Here is a 15,218-nt window from a genome sequence, read left to right on the forward strand (position 1 = left end):
CCTTCGTAGAATTAAGATGGCGAGGCTCAACATCGGACATGCAGTTAAAATCTCATTTTCAGAGTTCCCACTGTAGCTTAAGAGGCGGACTAGTATCCATGGGGATAAGAATTCAATCCCTGGCCTCACTCAGTGGGTTAAGGATCCCATGTTGCCACAAGCTGTGGTGTAGGTCACAAACGTGGCACGGATTTGGTGTGGCTGTGGCTGTGGCTAGGCTGGCAGCTGCAGCTCCAACTCCTAGCCTGGGAACCTCCATATGCCACAGATGCACCCCAAAAAAGGAAAAATAAAATAAAATCTCTTTTTCATAGAACTGCAACAAGGAATAAGAAGGGGAGTCTGTCTGACTACAGGGGCCACACTTAATGCAATACTCGGGAAGCCGAAACCACAGGCTGGGAGATGAGGTTCACGGTCACTGGGAAGATAAACCAACATGCCAGTCAAAGTAATTTGAATATCCCTGCTTTGTGGTCAGGGACGTCACCAATTCCATTTTCCTCCCATTCACAGCGTTCCGTAAGCAAGGCCCAGGAAATGGATGCTAGAACTCAAGAATGCACTGATTCTGCATCTCAAATCAAATAAAAAATGTTCCTGGATTATCTGCTTATCACCATGGGAAAGCTACTCAGAAGCATCAAATGTTTCCTCTTTTGGCCGTAAAGGAGCGTTGGCCTGAGACCAATCTTATGTCTTATGCACACACACATATGGTTAGGATGAAATAAACAATGACCAGCAAAGTGTCATCTGAACAAAGCTGAGTTTACAGTCCGATCCATGGGGCTGCAGGAAACGGAGAGGTGGGGATATAGCGGAGGAGAGGGGGAATTCGGTGGGATTCCGAGGTCAGGTCCGGGCATCCGCTCTTTGTGTGTGATCTGGTGCTTTCTCTAAGCCTGGCTTGAGCAGGTCCGAGATGGGCTGTGTCCACTTTCCAGCAGCCCAAGCGTCCAGCAGGACCAGGGTCCTTCAGCAGAGACGCTCACATGAGCGCGCTCCAAGCTTGTCGAGATCAAGACTTTAATCATACACACAGCTCAACAATAACCACCATCAAACAACTGAACCCTATCCTTCAACCATGTGGCTGGAATTATGTGTATTTTTCCCCAAATTAAGGGAACTTTCAGGAAGGGTTTTCCAGGGTAGCAAAGAGTCCGAGGGTCACTGCAGACAGACCTGCCTTCCTCTCTGTTACCGCATGGCCTCCAGCCATCCCTTTCACACCTCCCACCTGTGTCCTTAATTCCTTTCCAGAAGAAAGGTCTCTGCATGTTGGAACATCATCTTTGAGGCAGAGCAGGTCTGTGGGTGCCTGAGAAACTCAAGTACCAGCTTTACCACCTCAGCCACGTTCAGTCATTGGAAAAGTGGTTTTGCTGGCCCTGAATCGATGAATTTCTATCGAAGCGTTAGGTTCCTCTCACATACACAATAAGCTGGCACTTGGCAGTGACATAAAGATGCAAATAGGCCAGGCTGCCATCAGAACAAAGTTGCTGGAGCAGAAGCAAGCCAGATTTAAGGGAGTTAACTTACAGAGAAGTCTTTCTCGGAAGGCTAATACTTAATTCAAAACCAACTGTCCTCTCCTTCCGGGGCTCAAGCTGCCTGCCTGCCTTCTACTCATCTGCACGGAGAGAAATGTGTCTGGTCCAAGACAGCCAGGGAACCCAGCTACTGCGAGGAACGCCCAAGCGTCCGCAGCCTGGCTCTCGCCTGGGTCAGGGGCTGACCCCGTCTTCCTCCAGAAGACCCAGCCTGCGATCCATCCTGACCTTGCCCTTTAGGGGATCCTGGGCTTTGGCATCTGCTGCCTTGAGCAGCCCCAACCCCTGTCGGAGAGTGGGCTTATCACCGAGTCCTCTTGACTTGACCAATCCCAATGGCAGCCTCTCCGGGCCAGGGATGGCCATTGCTGCCCACTTCTGCTCTCAAAGAGCATGGCTCTCATTCTTGAACTCAGCCAGTGGCTGGTGTCCCGTACCTACCAATGGATGATGGGTTCGGGTCAATGCCCCTCTCTTAGAAAGAAACCCTGCCCTTCAAAAGACACCACATTTGAGCATGTTCCTCTAAATGGACCCTCTCATTTCAAGGAAACATCTGGGTGTGTGTGTGTGTGTGTGTGTGTACACAGCTTTCCATACTCCTGGATGTAGGAGGAGCATCTTTACACCCCTGGGAGGTGAGACCATGAGACAAGGGCCCCAGAGAAGTTGTTCTTAACACTGAGTTGCCTGCATGTAAGAATCCCAGGGTGGAGAAGGGGAGTTTTAAAATTCCCTAGGGGCCACCATAACCTCCAACTCTAACTCAGTTGGTCTAGGATGGGGCCCTGGGCATGTTTGGAAAAGCGTCCCTGCGTGATTTTAATGTGCAACCAGCGTTAGGAACCACTGATTCAGAGAGAGTAGGGTGAAAGCCATCGGCTGAGACTCCCCAGTGTATCCAATCTGGAGAAGGTGCAATTGACAAGCAAGTCTTGGAGTTCCCCGGTGGCCTAGTGGGTTAAAGATCTGGCACGGTCACTGATGTGGCACAGGTTCAGTCCCTAGCCCGGGAAATCCACATGCCACAGGCTCAGTGAAAAAAAAAAATTTAAATAAGAGATAAAAGCAATTCCTACCCAGGCTCCTTCCTCAATAAATATGATCTTTGCAGCCAACAAAGTGACCATTAGAACAGCATGTTGAATTCTGGTGCCATGTGACCTAAATACAGTAACTACTTAAGCAGGCTGGGCCTTGCTTACCCCAACAATGAAGAAAAAGGCTACTCTAAATGTATCGATTTTGCTTCTCCCATCGCCTACCTTCCAGTTTTATGCATCCCCTCCCTTCAGCCCTCATTTAAATACAGACTGTTCATATATTTTACTTTTCTACTTCTCCAAAAATGCTTTGAAATGAGGTGTGGGTAGTGCCTGCCCTCTAAGTAAATAAAACCGCAGTAACTATAAGCTCTATAATCCAGAGTTCCCGTCATGGCTCAGTGGTAACGAACCCAACTAGCATCCATGAGGATGAAGCTTCGATCCCTGACCTCACTCAGTGGGTTAAGGATCCGGCGTTGCCATGAGCCGTGGTGTAGGTCACAGATGTGGCTTGGATCCCACGTTGCCGTGGCTGTGGTGTAGGCCGGCAGCTGCAGCTCCAATTCAGCCCCTAGCCTGGGAACCTTCATATGCCACAAGTGCAGCCTTAAAAAGACAAAACAAAACAAAAAAAGCTCTATAACCCAACCCAATGTCACTGGTGATGTGACAGACTGCATTAAACACTCCATTCATGGGCCCGGAGCTAAGCGTGCCTCCCGGGAAAGCTGGTGCTGCACCACCCAGCTCCTGCCCCTGCCGGTCCTCCAGCATCTCTCTGCTACCGAGCAGCTGCCCACCCTGAGGCCTGCCTCCTTTTACTCCCTCCGAGCTTGGTTTAATTTCCACTTAGCAAGCAGGGAATGCACTTTGGAACTATTTTCAGAGCGAGTAGAAAGATGTTCTTACGGATATATTAGCTACATGACTTTAATTCAATGAAATGCATCAATCTCGCACCAGGCAATGAATCTGGCGTGTGGCAGAGCAGTCTCCCAGATGGGCCTCCCTGGATGAAAGCTAGCGTGGAAATATACCAACGACCATGGTCTGCGGCAGAATTCAGAATAAAGCAGGCCTCTTTGGCCCCCGTCTACAATGATTTAGTTACGGAAAACAAAAGAGATTTTTTTTTTGCTTCATTTTTGGCCGCCCTGGCAGCCTACGGACCTCCTGGGCCAGGGATCAGATCTGAACTGCAGTTGTGACCTAAGGCAGAGCTGCAGTAATGCTGGATCTTTAACCCACTGTGCCGGGCCCGGGATCAGACCTGCCTCCCAGCACTCCCAAGATGCTGCTGATCCTGCTGCACCACAGCAGGAACTCCCCAAAAGATTTTTTTTTTTTTTTTTTGTCTTTTTGCTATTTCTTTGGCCGCTCTCGCGGCATATGGAGGTTCCCAAGCTAGGGGTCTAATTGGAGCCGTAGCCACCGGCCTACACCAGAGCCACAGCAACTCGGGATCCGAGCCGCATCTGCAACCTACACCACAGCTCACGGCAACGCCGGATCGTTAACCCACTGAGCAAGGGCAGGGACCGAACCCGCAACCTCATGGTTCCTAGTCGGATTCGTTGACCACTGCGCCACGACGGGAACTCCCCAAAAGATTTTTGAATGTGTCTTTTCAGAAACCTTTACCGGCCGTCACAGCTTAGCTCCAGGCCTCCATCGTCACCTGGTCCTCTTCACCTGGCCGATCCCAAGACCAGCCCGTCTACATCTGAACGCCTCCCTGCCCTCCTGGCCCTCGATTTCTTCTTTTGTTCCCTTTTTAGGGCCGCACCTGTGGCATATGGAAGTTCCTAGGCTAGGGGTTGAACTGGAGTCACACCTATGATCTCGGCCACAGTCTGTGGCAAGGACGGATCCTTAACCCACTGAGCAAGGCCAGGGATCGAACCCCCATCCTCACAGGCACTATGTCGGGTTCTTAACCTGCTGGGCCACAACAGGAACTCCTGTTCCTTTATTTCTGCTCTCAGTTAATGTGGGTCCTTTCCACCCAGTTATCCAATCAGAAACCCAGCAGTTATCCTAGTCTCTGCTCCCCCTCCATCCTCGGCCCACTCCTCCCAAATCCAAGTCCTGGAATTCCAATTTGCTTCTTCCATCCCAAGCCATAGCTCCTGTTTTAACGCACTGCTTCCCAGATGCCTCCCACGGCCTCCTAACTGCTCCCCCATAGCAAGTCTTGCCCCTTCCAATGTTCGCTTCGAAGTTCGGCAACAATAACCTGCAGAACACAAACCTGATCACACTGTTCCTCCTGCTGAAACACTTCAAGGCTCCCGCTGTCTACAGGACAGAGTGAGATGTACAGCCCCCCAGAGTCCAGCCTCTCCAAGCTCAGGTAGCCCATGCCTCACCTTGAATCCTGGTCCATTGAGCTACACGGAGTTCCCACCACACCAGCCCACCTCCTTACAGTCTGTGCTGCTCCTCCTGGTTGGAATATCCATCTGCTTTTCTGCCTTCAGAGGAAAATAGCCATTGTCTGGGCCCGCCTCCTCCAGGAAGCCTTCCCTCATGCCCCACCCCAAAGGAAGAACCAGTCAGCCCTGGTCAGACCTCTCACACAGCATCTTTAACATTATTGAACTTATTTAGCGCCTGAACAACAAGAATTTCATCTTGGCTTTTCAACCTCAGTGCCAAGCAGTGCCAACTGATACAGAGGAATCTAATACTGTTAGTGAAATGGATGAATGTCTCAGTGGCGGCTTTTTTTTTCTTTTTGGCCACCCTTGTGACATGTGGAAGTTCCCGGGCCAAGGACTGAATCTGCACCACAGCAGTTAATCCGAGCCATTGCAGAGACAATGCCAGGTCCTTAACTCACTGCACCACAAGGGGACTCCTCAAGGGTAGCTTCTAATAATAGTTCCTAAACTATTTTCCTTTTTCTTTCTTTCTTTCTTTTTTTGGCCACCCCACAGCATATGGAGTTCCCTGGCCAGGGATCAGATCCAAGCTGCAGTCTCGACCCACCCCACAGCTGTGGCAATGCTGGATCCTTTAACCCACTGTGCCAGGCCAGCAATCGAACCTGCATACTGGCCCTGCAGAGACGCCGCCGAGCCTGCTGCACCACGTTAGAAATTCCCCAAACTCTTTTCTTTACAACCCATATACTTGCTTCCGGCTGCTTATGATGCGGAACTGCCCCTTACTCCACTCGTAAATCATTTGCAGAGGACCCAGAACAGAAACCAGTACAGGAGACACAGCACCTCTTGTTCCAAGAAATCATTTCACTACTTTCCATCCCTGAAGGAAGGGTCACACGTCAAGGCACCTGAGCGGCAGAGAGTGAGAACTAGTTCTAATCCCTGGCCCTCCCCTGCTTTCAAATGCTGTCTCCCTAGAAGTGCGTATCGTCCGCGTAAAGTCCAGGGTGGTGACACTACTTAAAACAGAAGGACCAAGGCATGAACCCGGACGGGCTCATGAAGGCTCCGTCTGCTCCCCCTGCCCATGTAGACGGAAAATAACACTCCAAGTAAAGACGGATCTCCCCAGGTTTGTGGCTTCTAAGCCCAGGAGGGAGACACATGAAAATAAAGGCACCATTCTTGATTCCGCAGCAGGCTGCTCCGATGCCCAGGAAGAACCTCCCGAAGGCTCTGAGCCCACCCAGCCCATGCCCTCTGTTCCGAGGGCTGAGTTTATATTGGAGAAGGAGCAATTTAAATAAATGTTTCATTAACGCAGTGTTTTCCTGCTTGATGCGAATGGACTTGGAGAGATTTGTTTTCCCAAATTCTTTCCCCTAGAATCATCTCATGCAGTTCTCCACAGGACAACCTGAAACGCTTTGGGTCCCTAAGAGACAACCTAGAAACCAAACAAATACTAAGAGAAAACCCTTGTACTAAAAGGCCATCAAGACCCATCTGTTCTGGAACACACACCACATATGCTGCAGGACGGGACGGTCCCAGCCTCAGCAGTGCGGGGTTTGTGCTGATGGCCGCAAGGCATCAGCCAGTGGGCACCTCTGGTCCCCGAGAGACAAAAGTGGGAGAAATGGCTTATTCAGGAAGAATGGGGAGAGTGTGACATTTTGTTCGAGGCTCTATAAGGCTTGTTTCCATTCTGCTCTGCTTATCTGCCCAGGGATGCATTCTGGGCGCTGATCCCAAACCCCCAAAATTGTAAGGACATTTCTAACAGCTTTTATTACCAAAGGGCTTAAAAACTTCGTGCCACAATGCTCAGGTACACTCCAATCATGCAAAAGCGGGCCCAGAGAGAGGTCTGTTCCCTTACACCTCGTAAGACACAGAGGCACGGCTTGCGGTGATGTGGGGAGCAGCCTAAACACCTCACCAAGGAGACACTATCTTTTGGGTGGGTCCAGGCAGATCACAATGGTTACATGAGTGTCCCTATGCTGGAGGCATGATTCTGATTTGATTCTTCGACACTGCGATTTATAAGAAAGATGTACTTGGTCACCGAGACCAAGATATCTCTCTTACATATCCAGTCTTGTCCATAGCTCCCAGCTCAGAGCTCCCACGACCCCTGGAATTTCCTAGGGTTGAGAGTGACAAACGTGTCTTTGACGTGTGAATGAGGTGACTTGACTTTTAGAAGCACCTAAGGATGGGGGCTGGAGGACTGGAGAACCGACCACGTGGTTAGAGGACTGGGAGTTTCAGTTCGATCCCAACCCCCACCCCCACCCCATTTCTGGGGAGGGGAGAGCAGCTAGAGGTTGTCAGTCACCTATGGCCCATGACTTCATCAACCATGACTATGTGGTGACGCGGCCATAAAAACCCCAAAGGACAGCTTTCTGTCCCTTTTGGGAGGGCTTCCCCACTGGGGACCCAGAACGCTTCTGTGGACCCCTGGGCCGTCCCCACACTCCAGAAGAATAGACGCTCCTTTGCGCAGCACCTCGCCGGAGAATCTCTCCATCTGGCTGTTGCGTCTCATCGTTTAATAGCCTTTTGTAACACGTCGGTCATCTAGTGAGCGAACAGGTTTCCCTGAGTTCTGGGAGGCACACGAGCAAATTAACTGAACCCCAGGAGGGGGTGGCCGGAACCTCTGATTGACAGCCAGTGAGTTGGAAGTACAGGTAACAACCTGAGCTGGAGGCAGGAGCCTGAGGTGGGTGGTGAGCTCATGGGACTGAGCCCCTTACCCGCGGGATCAGATTCTATCTCTAGGTCCACAGTGTAGAACTGAATTCTCGGACACCCTGCTGACAACCAAGAATTGCTTGTTGCTTTGGGGAGACCCTGCCCCCCGCCCCCCGCCAATGTGGGAACTGTCCCAGAGCCCTAATCAGGTTCTGCTACACGGGGAGCAAAATAAAACTCAATGAAGACACGAAGCACTTAACCAGCGAGCTCCAGAACTTGCTGGGCGCCGGGTGTCCTGGGTGGCACAGAGCCAGAGACCCATCAAAGACTGTGAGAGGCACACTGGTGGGGTGGCCTCCCAGGCTGTGCCACATCTGAGCTGCAAGGAGATGGAGACGTGACTTCCAGCTGTCAGCCTTACCTCCTTCGTATACCATAAAGCAACCACAAAAAGAAAACAGGCATAGTACTGGTGGCAGTGGCGATGGCAGCAACCCTTTCCCTGAGCACGTACTGTGCAGCAGGTGCTGTCCAGGCATGCGCAAAGCACCACCTCACTTACTCCTGAGAACACCTCATGGGCATTATTAACTATTACACGGAGGAGGCGCAGAGCTCAGGAACCGGCCCGCGGTCACCCAGCTGGAGAGAGTAGCAAGGTCTCAGGTCCAGACCGAGTCCACCTGACTGCCATGCTTTTTGGAAAGAACAATGACCTCAAAAGACTGTCTTGAACTTTAGATGATGTATAATACGGAAAGTGCTCTGGATGCATGACGTGAATGGCAGTCAGGGTTGAAAGCCCAGCCCCCACTGACAGCCAGCATCCTTAGTGGCCCTCTCCGACCTCTGGGCAGCTTCTCCCTCCCTCGGATCAGAGACGGGTACCACCCATGGCACCATCTATGGACACCATCCACAGGCACCATCCACAGGTACCATCCACAGGCACCATCAATGGGTACCATCCATGGCACCACCAGAGCACCAGCCGTAAGTACTTTCCACGAGCACCATCCACAGATACCACCCACAGGCACCATCCATGGGTGCCATTCACGGGTACCACCCATGGCACCATCTATGGACACCACCCACAGGCACCATCTACGGGTACCATCCGCCGAGTGGTGCGGTAAGAAGACCAGCGCACCAGGCACTTACTTTCTTAGGACGGCTATCTCATTCTCTATGCTGCTTTCTTTGCCCTTCAGCGCCTTCTTGGGGATACACTTCACCGCAAACAGTTTTCCAGTTGCCTTCTCTTCCGCTAAGACCACTTCAGAAAACGCCCCGCTGTGAACAAAGAGGGAGAAAAAGCAGCTTAGATTCAAGAGATATGGGGTTTCCCAATGGCTCCTCTTATCACACTAAAACATCTGAGTGATAACAACAACAATTCCTAGCATTTGTGCGACCTTTTTTTTCTTTTTTGGCTGCACCTGTGGTATGCAGAATTTCCTGAGCCAGGAATCGAACCTGTGCCACAGCAGTAATGATGACGAATCCTTAACCAATAGGCCACTGGGGAACTCCTATATGACTTTTTCATCCTCCACACTCCCAACCAAACTTCTTTATACAAAGAGTAGGCACAGGCAAATGTGACCTCTTGCAAAGGGACACAGGAATGTCTACCTGGTGTGGCCACCTCCCAGTGCCACCTGCCACCCTGCAGGACAAGTGTGTGGCAATCACTTGGGAGCAACAGGAAAGCTGGAGAAAGGTTCCTACAGGAGAGACCATGTCCACCTGAAGCCGTCAACACCCCCACCCCAAGCAGATGACAAGGTAACACTAAAATCTCTAGATTTCCTCCCAGGCCATAACTTTTTTTTTTTTATTTAATAATGGCTGTAGCAGTAGCATAAGAAAGTGCCCAGGCCAGGGCTCAAATCTGAGCCACAGCTGCAGCAACACTGGATCCTTTAACCCACAGCAATCAGAGCCGCTGCAGTCAGGTTCTTAACCCACTGTGCCACAGCAGGAACTCCCTCCCAGACCGTTTCATTCCCCCCGGAATGTCACAGCATCACAAACCTGCAATTAATTCTCATGGATAGGTAGAGGTGTAATTAACATGTGCATCACTGTGACACACGGTACTGACCTGGGTGAAATTCACCGCCAGGGCCAAGCACGTCTTCAGTAAGCAGTTTGTGTTTCTTTTAAACCAAACCAAACAAAAACACACGTGATGCCCTGAGTGGGGGAGACCTGCCTGCCTGAAAATAGAAATGAAGTCTGTGAGGCCAGAGCACCCCAGTGAAAATGTGAGCAGGACACGGGGGCCAGAGAGCCCCTTGGGCCCGCATCTGCCACCTCCTCTATCCCAGCCGGGCTCTCGGGCTGGGTACAGAGGCCCTACTGTGTCCAACAAAAACAGGCCCCACCATCACCCGCTGCTGACCTCTGTTCCCTGGGCTCTGTGCAGTTCCAGCCAGGGAAAACCACAGTCTCTGTCCCTAGACTCTGAGCGACTCTTATTTCCTCAGAGAGACTCTAAGCACGGCTCCTAAACGGTTACGATCAGAGACAAACCCTCCTGCATCTAAAGAAACCACTAGAAGGACCAACGTCTTCCCAATCCCGGTGCCCCAGGGCCTCGGTTCCTCAGCCAGCGTCAAAGTGATGCCTAAGTGAGGAGAAAAGGCTTTTCTCTCTCTCCTTTGCCATCTACAGGGGTGTGCACCTGTCCTGCATCTGGACCAAAGGATGACAAATACATACATGTATTTTTAAGCATATATATCATACATTTTATATAATATATATTTATATTAATATACTTATATGTTTTAGGTATTGATATATAATTATATATTAATTTGTTATATAAATGTATGTATATTTAACATAAACTTTTATATATTTATATTTATATAAATATATTTTTATATTTAATATATAAAAACTTATATACTAATATTTATATTTACATACTATTATAGAATATATATGTATTATGGTATTATATAATTATATAATATATATTGTACATAACTATACAAAATTAAATATTAAAATATAAAATAATATAGTTATATTTAATACAGAAATTGTATATAATAATTTATAATACATATAATATATATTAATATATTATCATATATCAATAAATTATAGTATATAAATGCATTCCTATTTATAATTATTATATAATATCTAATATAGGTAATATATATTTATATTAATAAATGTGTTATATAATACATATTTGTATAATATATTTAAAATGTAAATACATTTATAACACATATATTTTAAAGTCCTTCCTAGTGAGAGGAAGTCAGTAGAATTAACTGTGAGTCTTCGGGACAAGTGTTCCTTCTAGAACATTAACTCTCACCAGAGAGGCCCGTCTATGTCAAAGCTTGTACCTGATGGCAGAAACCTGAGGGACAGAAGACAAGCATTTCTGGAAAGAACTGAATGGAATCTGTCAGAGCAAAGATCTTCCATCCGAATCCACAACCACTGGCCAAGGGGAGGGCTCTGCCTTGCAGAGACAGCAACCTTCCAGACTCAGCGAGAACAGCAGTTATGGAATAGAAATACATAAAAGCCCGGGATAGATCTATCACTGCGTGATATACGGAATCAGACGTCCCCAGTGGCGTCTGGTCACTGCCAATGGTTTTGCCCAAAAAACCCAATTCATAGCCATTTCAGGGAATCCCCAGCCCAGGGCCATCCCTGCCCCTCACCTCTGTCTGATGTGGACCAAGGGAGGGGTCTTACATGGAAAGAACTGTGGAAGGCTTCGTACACCCCCCCGCCCCACCCAACTGTCCTCCAGAAGGGGGAACAAGATCCATGTCAGTAGCACATGAAAAAATGGTCACATCACTAATTATTGGAGCAATGCAAGCCAACACTACAATGAGGTACCACCTCACACTGGTCAGAACGGCCATCATTAGTAAGTCTCCAAATAATAAATGCTATAGAGGGTGTGGAGAAAAGGAAACCCTGCCACACTGTTGGTGGGAATGCAAACTGGTACAACTACTATGGAAAACAGCATGGAGGTTTCTCAGAAAAACTATAGAACTACCATACGATCCAGCAATCCCACTCCTAGACATATATCTGGACAAAACTTTCATTCAAAAAGATACATGCGCCCCTGTGTTCATTGCAGCACTATTCATAATAGCCAAGACATGGAAGCAACTAAATGTCCAAACAGATGAATGGATTAAGAAGATGTGGTACATATATACAATGGAATACTACTCGGCCATTAAAAAGAACAAAATAATGTCCTTTGCAACAACACTGATGCAACTAGAGCTTCTCATACTAAATGAAGTCAGAAAAAGCAAGACAAATACCATTGCTATCACTTACATGTGGAATCTAAAATATGGCACAGATGAACCTGTCTACAGAACATCAGACTCCCAGACATAGAGAACAGACTTGTGGTTGCCAAGGGGGAGGGGAGAGGGTGTGGGATGGTTGGGAGTTTGGGGTTAACAGATGCAAATGATTACATTTAGAATGGAGAAGCAATGAGGTCCTGCTGTATAGCAGAGGGAACTATAGCCAATCTCTTGGGATAAAACATGATGGAAGATAGTATGAGAAAAAGAATATATAAATGTGTGTGTGTGTGTGTGTGATTGGGTCAATTTGCTGTACAGCAGAAATTGACACAACACTAGAAACCAACAGTACTCAAAAAAAATAAGTAAATAAATGAAATTTTTTAAAAAGATCCACCCCTCCAAGGTCTCCACCGACAGCTACCTCGTAGAGTCACAAAGCCAAGGATATGTTCCCATCCTATGAGAATGAAAATCATCTTGCAATTCCCCTTCTGTGCATACACCCCAATGACTCAAAATCTGGGGCTTGAACAGTATTTATAGACCACATTCAAAGGAGCATTATTCACAAGAGCCAGAAGGTAGAAACAGGCCAAATACCCATCGACAGATGAAAGGATAAATGAAAAGTGTTATAAACATATGATACAATTTTTTTTTCTTTTTTGACCGCCCCGTGCCATGCGGAGATCCTGGGCCAGGGGTCAGATCCGAGCCACAACTGCAACCTACGCCCCAGCTGTGACAACACTGGATCCTTTAACCCACTGTGCCGGGCAGGGATGGAACCTCCATCCAGGTGCTGCAGAGACACCATCAATCCCATCATGCCACAGTAGGAATTCCCGTATGAGGCGATATTATTCAGCCACAAAAAAACGAAAGGAATTCTGACACAGGCAACAACATGGATGAACCTTGAAGACATTATGCTCAGGGAACTAGACCAGACTCAAGAGGACAAATACCGTCTGATTCCACTTACAGGAAGTAATCCAGAATAGTTACATTCATCAAGACAGTAGAAGGATGGGGCCAAGGGCTGGGACCAGAGGGAATGGGGCGTTACAGGGACAGAGTTTCCATCTGGGAAGGTGACACTATTGTTTGGGAGACCAAAACAGTGATGGTTACACAATAGTGTGAATATACTGAACGCCCCTGAATTGCAGGCTTAAATACAGTATGGAGGTTCCCCAAACAAATAAAAACAGAACTACCGTAAGATCCAGAAATCCCACTCCTGGGCATCTCTGTGGAGCAGCGCTAGTCACAATAGCCAAGACCCGGAAGCAACCCAAACATCATAGGGTATCACTTACATGTAGAATCCAGAAAAAAAGGATACAAATGAACTTATTTGGGGAACAGAAACAGACTCACAGACTTTGCAAAACTTATGGTTACCCAAGAGGACAGGTGCAGGGGGAGGGACAGCCTGGGGGTTTGGGATTGGCATACGCACACTGAGGTCTATGGAATGACGGGCCAGTAGGGACCTGCTGTACAGCACAGGGAACTCGACCCAATATCTGGGATGCTTGATGTCATAGAAAAGACGATGTGGGAACACAGCCCGAAAGAGAATGGATGTGTGTATGTGCAAAACTGAGTCAACTCTGTCGCACAACAGAAATTATCACCACATTGTAAATAACTATACTTCAACAAAACTTTTTAAAAAATGGTTAAACTGCCAATTTTGTTATATATGTTTTACCACAATAAAAAATACAAATACATAAATAATTAAAAGTCTGCCTAGATCTACTCAAGGGGCCTGCCTGGAGACAAACTCATCGGAGAAGCTGGATAAGCCTTCTCACTCATTACTCCCTAAAGGAGAAAGAAGTTATTCGAATAACCAGAGGTGCCACCTGACATTTACAAGACGCTCTGGCCCATATCAACGAATCCAATTCGTAGAGCAACCCAAGAAACATGCAGGAAGCTACCATCACCTCTATTTTGCAGAAGAAGATACCGATGCTCAGGTGGTCAGGGTCAGAAAAGAAATGGTAGTTTCCTGACCCTTCCCAGTTCCTTTTCAAGACGCTATGCCAGGCTGGTGCACGCTGCTAGCTGGAAGCCTGCCCCTCGAAGCGACACAAGGGAGCGTCAGACGCTGCCTCTGGGTAAGCTGTCAGCCAAACCGGATGTTCATATCCACCTTGCTTCCGCACTGAGCCAAACAATGTACATTTCCCCGGCTTTCAGCTCCCCAAAGACAGAGCAGAGCTCTCTGGTCTTCCGAGGGGCTCTAAGATGAGCATGAATTGCTAATGCGCAGAAATCCCTGGAAGACACTTTCCCTGTTCCAGGGAAGCTACTTCAAAGCATCAGAAGCAGAAACTCATGAATGGAGCGTCGGGGCACTTGCACTGGAATCACAGAAGGAAGTGGTGTGAGTCTGTGCATGAGAGGTGGGGGAGGGGGAGAGAGGCCAGGGAGAGAGAAGACGACGGGGAGGGGCTGGTCGTAGGGAAGAAGACAGCAAGAAAAACAATCTGAGAGCCAGAAAGCCTCCAGACAACCCAAGGAAATACATTCCTAAGAAGGCAAGCCAGGACAGAGAGTTACCACATTTTAAAAACACAAGGAGTCAAAGCAGGCTGCACTGGGTGAGCTGCCCAATACAAGCGCGTGCATTTAAAACTGAAGGGCAGAGCCTTCCAGCCAGACCGAATCACACCTGCACCTTGAAAGGGCAGCCTGTGCGCTGGCCGCTCCCGCCTGGTACTCCCATCCCTGGCTCTGGCTTCTCCCCTTGTTGCCACTTGGCTGGAACCAGGAGGGCTGGGTGCCAGGGGGGCAGGGCAGTGGGGATCCCCCAAATGCTCATTTGAGTGCCGCCTTCTTGCTGCTCATCCTACTGGTCTCTTGAGTGCCTTCTGGTGGCCTTGGCCTCCTTCCTGAAACTCCCGACTTCTTGGTTCGACCACAGGTCTCTCCTTCACCTTCACATCCAGCTTCTCGCCATCACCACCTGCTCCTTTTGCCCCAGCAAGTGTCAGTGATCCCCGAGGTTTCACTCCCAGCCCTTCCCCACCCTTCCCCCCCCCCCGCCCCCGCCGCCTCAAATCTGGTACTTCTAGTTTCCACACCACCAGCTTCTCACCGCCCCCGAAATTTTATCTAAATTGTAACCTCTCTCATCTCATCTTCTGTGCAAATCTCATC

The 15,218-nt window shown here is 48.6% G+C and overlaps 1 protein-coding gene across 10 annotated transcripts in view; it reads right to left on the minus strand.

Annotated features, from left to right (window-relative positions):
* Positions 1-15,218, minus strand: part of CAMK1D (calcium/calmodulin dependent protein kinase ID) — a 433,657-nt gene that overhangs the window by 248,250 nt on the left and 170,189 nt on the right. For all 10 annotated transcript variants that reach the window (XM_021063979.2, XM_084978725.1, XM_084978730.1 and 7 more), the window contains 1 exon segment: positions 8,869-9,000. In XM_021063979.2, coding sequence (XP_020919638.1) covers positions 8,869-9,000 — 132 coding nt within the window.

Source organism: Sus scrofa, chromosome 10 (genome assembly GCF_054392235.1).
Source record: "Sus scrofa isolate SSC_HxYL_T2T_F1_AM1 chromosome 10, Sscrofa_HxYL_maternal_Yorkshire_Landrace_v2.0, whole genome shotgun sequence".
In the NCBI taxonomy this organism is placed as follows: Eukaryota; Metazoa; Chordata; class Mammalia; order Artiodactyla; family Suidae; genus Sus; species Sus scrofa.